At 34.2% G+C, this 6,397-nt stretch overlaps 1 protein-coding gene across 1 annotated transcript in view; it reads left to right on the top strand.

Annotated features, from left to right (window-relative positions):
* Positions 1-6,088, top strand: part of SKIC3 (SKI3 subunit of superkiller complex) — a 98,637-nt gene extending 92,549 nt beyond the window's left edge. The window contains 3 exon segments of the mRNA XM_017859658.1: positions 398-527; positions 2,328-2,449; positions 5,615-6,088. Of these exon segments, the coding sequence (XP_017715147.1) occupies positions 398-527; positions 2,328-2,449; positions 5,615-5,689 (327 nt within the window). The 3' untranslated portion in view covers positions 5,690-6,088.
* The last annotated feature ends 309 nt before the right edge of the window (positions 6,089-6,397 follow it).

Here is a 6,397-nt window from a genome sequence, read left to right as displayed (position 1 = left end):
GGCTGCAGCAGCTGACCAGCACCGATTGTCCGGCACTCCCTAGTGAGATGACCCCAGTACCTCAGTTGAAATTGCAGAAATCACTGGTCTTCTGTGTCGCTCGCGCTGGGAGTTGGAGACTGGAGCTCTTCCTATTTGGCCATCTTGCTCCGCCCCCTATTTTAGTGTTTTTTAAATATCTCCTCTTTGAAAACCTCCTTTATCCCAGTTTACCCCCATTTTATAACTCCTTAAGAGCAGGGATCAGATCTTAAATCATTTTGTAGTAATTATACTCCTTGTATTATTTCTGTGATGACTTGCACAAATAGGTACTCAATAAATGAGAATTGAATTGCATAATTTTCAAATAAATATGCCAAATCTTTGAGTTAATATTTGTCTTATATTTTTATAGGCTAACATTTCCAATGATCACTGGCCATCTTTGGTTCAAGAGGCTACAACTGAGGCCTTGAAACTTTGCTTTTGTCCACTGGCTGTTCTTTTACAAGCTTTATTACAATTCAAACGTAAAATGGGGCAAGGTATGAAGAATCTTCATCTTTTCTTATAAACGCTTCTTCACTTTAAATCTTTCTAGGAAACAAGGCAAAATTATAAACTTTAAAGTTTATAACAGATCGATTTAACAAACTTTGAGGGGTGTTTATATATCTGTATCTACTTTGGAAGAACTGGTTCCAGAAATCCAGTAAGGGAGAAATAAAGCCTTATATTTGTTTAAAAAGGCAATTTGATACATATTTATAGGACATGAGGGATTTGACATGATAGCATTTCCATTGAAGAAGGTCTTAGAGTTTTTGTTCTTCACTGTGTTAGGAGGCGCCAACAGTGTGATGTGGGTTCTAGAAACAAACAAAACCAAAAGACCCCAGTTCAAGGCTACATTATCAGAAGTTCTTGCTAATGTAATAAGCTATGAAAAAAGTAATAAATATTGAAAAGGCAGAGACATGTTGTTTATAAATGATGTAGTTTCCTATCTAAAAAATCCAAAAGCTGCTCTGATTAAAATACAAAAATTCTATAGCAATATATATTTTAGAAGAAGTGTACTTAAATTTGAAGAACATTACTTAAAGATCACATGGCTAAAAAGTACAGGCAAGAATACTTTAAGATTTTGAAAATATCTAGTTCTAATGTATATTACATATAATACAAAGCATCTGTAAGTAAGGCAGTGATAGAGGAGCAAACATTACTGGAACAGAATAGGTATGGTAGAAATGGAGGTTAGTACATATAAATATGTAGCAAAAGACACATCACAAAATAGGGATGGTAGAAGATTAAGACCATATGGCTGATTAACAACTCCAGCACTATTTATTAACATTTGTTTATTTTGGGCCATTTTTATGTGTGACTGATTTCACTAAGAAATGTTTTAGGCTGTAATTTAAACTTCCTAATGAACTACTTCTGCTCATGCTCAGTGTTGGTAACTTAGAGAGGACTATCCCCCTTTTACCCCCTACCCCAATAATCTTTGTTAACACCTCCCATAATTTTTATCACCTTCAAAACCTAGCCCAAATAAAGATGCAGTCTAAGAAAAATAACAACGTGCTTACTACGTGATCCCTCTGCAAAAGCATCTTCAAGACAAGTTATTTAGTTCCTGCTTCAAACTAATTGCTACTTAGAAGATCGTTCTGGTTAGCAGTTCTGAATATACTATGGTTTATGTTGTTTTTAGCAGTACGGAAGTTTTGGAGTCATAGATGTTAGTAAATTAGGAAAGGAAAAAATTAGAACATAGCTGTAAATCAGCCTGTTATTACATGGGTTTACGTTATCATACACATCCTTGAAAACATATACTAAAAGCCTGATATGATATACATAGCCTGTAATGTAGACGCTGAATATTTCTTGTTCCACTCTTTATCACCCTTGTATCATTTAGTGACTTAAGTAGTGACTTAAGTAGTTTCTGCCTACTTTTCAAAAAGATTAGAGGTAGAGCACTCAAAGTAGATTATAAAATAGGGATTGTCTCCCTATTCTCTTTGGAATGAGAATAAATTGGAATAATTTACTTATCTGCCATATGGGAATAATAACTATCTACCTAATAAGGTTGTGAACATTAAATACAACCATATGTATAAATATTTAGCATAGTACCTGGTGCATGATAAACACTTAATAGATGTTAGCCATTGTTGCCTTTATTGTTATCTGAATTAAAAAATCATAATCAGGTACCACATCTGCAAAAATATGAGAATGACAATGTGTATGTGAGATTAGTATAGGAGATATCTTATGGTAATTTGCATGCTTTGGACTAAATTTAACTTTTTTTTCCAGAGAGACACGGCGTCTTTTGGAAAGAGTGGTATATCAGCCTGGGTATCCCAAATCTATTGCATCAACTGCACGTTGGTACCTGCTGAGACACTTATATGCCAAAGATGACTATGAGCTTATTGACGTAAGGCATTGATTTTATTTAAAATGTTTAAGGCATTGATTTTATTTAAAATGTTTTATCTTTGATCTGAGGGTTTTAAAGTTAATTGTTCAAAGTTACCTCACTTTTATGGTTGAATTTTTAAAAACTGAGTGTGTAATTTTTTGTCTAATAAAAGACTACAATGTCTAATGTTACATCTGTTGAAAATTAGAAATATTTATGCACATGGTTTGAAGATTAAATATATAGCTTGTATCTTACCATGGGTTAGTTGTGAAATTCTCCTTTCGATATTAGAATATCAAAAGCTGGGGCTTTTTGGCATAAAGAACAGAACTATTAAAACCTGCGTTTTAAAAAAGTTTAATGTTGATTTAACCTGTATAATTACAAGATGCCTTTATATGGGGAAATATACAGGTTGAGCATCCCTAATCTAAAAATCCAAAGTCTGAAATGCTCCAAAATTTGACACTTTTTGAGTACCAACAACCTTGGGGTCATGATCAGTTGTGAAGCATGTTGTAAGTAATTAGATGCTAACCGTAGGTGACAAATGGTTTTACTTTTTTATTTTCAGTAATACAATATAACAGATCCATGAATATTTTTATATATCTCTCTATTAATGCATTCCTATGAGCTTTTTTAATTGAAAGAAAAGGGTAGAATTTTAAGGAGCTTGTCTAATTGCAGGACTTTATCTTTGAACCAATGAGAACATCGCAAGTTTAAAAGTCATCCATTAAATGTACTGAGGTTTATAAAAAGTTGCGAACTGCTGATCTAAAACCCTTAACTAGTGAAGTTTATAACAATACAAATATATGACCATCTAAATCCAACCTAAAGCAGTATCAAAAATCAACGTTTTCTTTCCCTTTTTTGGCCAGAAAGGCACGACTTAACTATACTTTCTTTCATATTATTTATATACCTTTGTTACTTCTTTAGAAATCGATGGATAAAATATTTTATCCAGTTTTCGATAAACATTGGATTATTTTCTAGTAAGGAAGCAAAGAAAAAGCCGTAAGAATGAAGCAATAAATCAAGACTTTTTCCCAAAGCAACATTTGTTTAAAGCTATAGTTATTCATTCTTTTCTTTTTTAAAGAAAGGACTCTAAAGAAGTTGCAGTTTTTAACTGTATTTAAGCAAGAAGCAAGGCTAAGTAAAAATGGCCAACTGGTAAACCAAAGGAGAGAATGTCCATGCATGAATTGTCACTGGTCTTGTATTAACATCACAACAATTATACTGTTTTTGCCTGCCTGTATTTCTCTTTTCCTGAACCCAGGATATGATACACCCCCTTCCAGTCTTTTTAATCCTGAGTTTCTCATCTTCAGAGATCTCAACTCAACCTACTGAGATTGTGGAATGCACAATTTTTTCTTGGGTGTGGGTCGAGGGTAGGTACTGTCCTGTGCGATGGTGGATATTTGGCAGCATCCTTGGTCTGCTAGGTGTTAGTTATATTTTTGCGGCCATTGCAGTGGAGGCAAATAGGCAGATAGGATGGAGTTAGAGGTAACAGAATCTGTTATCCTGTTTGCCTTGTTGTTGCCTTTACTATGAAATACATGTGACAGTTTCTACTCTACTTCTCACGGGATGGCTCTGGCATCTAAATATATAAACATATATGTATCCAAAATTATTTTGAATAATGTAGATAATATACAAATGTATTAGGTTAAAATTTTCATAGCTTTAACCAACAATTTTTAAAACACAATGAAAATCACTGAAAAGCTTTTTCAGTACCTACAGCATTTTGAAATACTGTTTGCCTTTTGGTGAAATGTTAAAACATTAAAGAAATAGTAAAGAAAACAATGCTTGGAGAAAGGCATTATAATCAACATAAGCCAAACCAAAAGGGTAGAACATTTATGAATGTTGGGAGACAGTTCACCACGGGTCTCTTGCATTTCTAAATATCCTGTGAGCAGGAGGCCTGATTAACTCTTTGTTTTAGTCTATCTTTTCAAAGATATTCGTATAGTGAACATCCTTGGAAGACAGAGCTAGTGTCTCCCTCCAGAACAAAGAGTAGATATTCCTGTCCATTATAAAAGATTAAGCATCCTAAGCTTAGCTTAGGGTTCCCATCTTGTAAATGCAACCAACTGCATATGTGGGAAACTATATCAGTCCGTCCACATCGCAGGCTGAGAGGACAAGAAGAACAGAGGAAAATATGTTAATGCTCATGCTGTTTGCCATACCTTGAGTAAGGAAGACTTTTCTCTGTGATCTGAAAATCCTGTGTCTTCTGGCAGTATCTATGGAACTGTGGCAGGCTAACTTGTTAGCTTGCAAATAGAGCAGAACCTCAGACCCTTCACAATGCTTGACAATGAACAACCAAAAAATGTTTTAATATGAAGGATCAGCTGAAATTGAATCTTCTAGTTTGTGAAATTGGTGAAATCATGGAAAAGTTCTTAATAAAGCCTAGAACCTATAGCTTAGATCCTGAGCTATGGTTTCAAAGGGGAGCAATTTCATTTGAACAGTTCTATGCATAAAGTGGTCTTTTTAGAGGTGATGTTATAATACCATTTAGAGGTGATGGTATTATTAACAAAGCCAACAAACAAAACCTTCAATTTTATACAGTGCTGATAATGATAGCAATCAGGCTGGGCACAGTGACTCACACCTGTAATCCCAGCACTTTGGGAGACCAAGGCCAGCAGATCACTTGAGGTCAGAAGTTTGAGACCAGCCTCTGGCCAACATGGTGAAACCCATCTCTACTAAAAATACAAAAATTAGCCAGGCATGGTGGTGGGCACCTATAATCCCAGCTACTTGGAAGGCTGAGGTGGAAGAATCTCTCGAACCCGGGAAGCGGAGTTTGCAGTGAGCCGAGATCGCACGACTGCACTCCAGCCTGGGTGACAGAGCGAGACACCGTCTCAAAAAAAAAAAAGTGGAATGTTGGCATCTATAGTAATTTGAATGAATTGTGCATCTCTCTGATGTTAGCTTTGTTTGAACAATTTATATCTGCAAAAATGACTGAAAGACCGCACAGAGTCACTTTTCCTAGTGTAGTTTAATGTTGCCTTTTCAAGACTGCCGCCCTTGGATTACTTGGCTTCAATGAATCAAAATACAGATATTATTAATAAACAAAATGCTAATGTTCCTGTATGTGATTTCCCATAGGTGCTGGTAAATAATGCCAAAACTCATGGAGATACAAGAGCACTGGAACTGAATCAGAGATTGTCCTCACAATAACATTGGATTATTTTAGTAAGGAAGCAAAGAAAAAGCTGTAAGAATGAAGCAGTAAATCAAGACTTCTTCCCAAAGCAACATTTTTTAAAACTATATTTATTCCTTTTCTAAAGGAATCTAAAGAAGTTTGAAGTTTTTAAGTTAGGAATGCAATTTTCCGTTAACTCCAAACCTGATTTTAATCTGAAAAATAAAAAAAAAAAAAAAACTGGGAAAACCAGAATGAAAGGAAAACCATTATTGCCTTGGTTGCTTAACATTATTTGTAAACCATTATTTTCTGCATCTTGCATGGTGCCCAATAGAATATCTTTTACTGTAATCCCTTACAATAAAGCCTTAATAGCCATTTTCTATGTAATATACAAAAGTAGATTAGCACAATGCACAATTTTCTNATTTATCTAGTGATTCATCTCAGATTCTATTGAAAAGCATAATATAAATGTTGATGAGTCTAGACTCTAATGGATATGTTTGTATAATTCCAAACACTCAGGTGTGTGAATGCATTTAAAAACATTAATGGAAAATAATGCTGATAATATTTAATTGATCATGCAATTCCTTCAATTATGATGGAAAGACTTGAACTTTCTGAAATAAAACAAAAATACAGTGTCTTGTTTTCTTTATAATATCAATATCAGACATAATTTCTAAATTTCAAATTTTAAAACTTGAAAGCACAGTTATCTATTTTTTAAG

The sequence above is a fragment of the Rhinopithecus bieti genome, unplaced genomic scaffold (assembly GCF_001698545.2).
Source record: "Rhinopithecus bieti isolate Rb0 unplaced genomic scaffold, ASM169854v2 scaffold_50384, whole genome shotgun sequence".
NCBI lineage: Eukaryota > Metazoa > Chordata > Mammalia > Primates > Cercopithecidae > Rhinopithecus > Rhinopithecus bieti.
The sequence above is the reverse complement of the archived record's forward strand: the minus strand, read 5'-3'. Positions and strand labels throughout refer to the sequence as shown.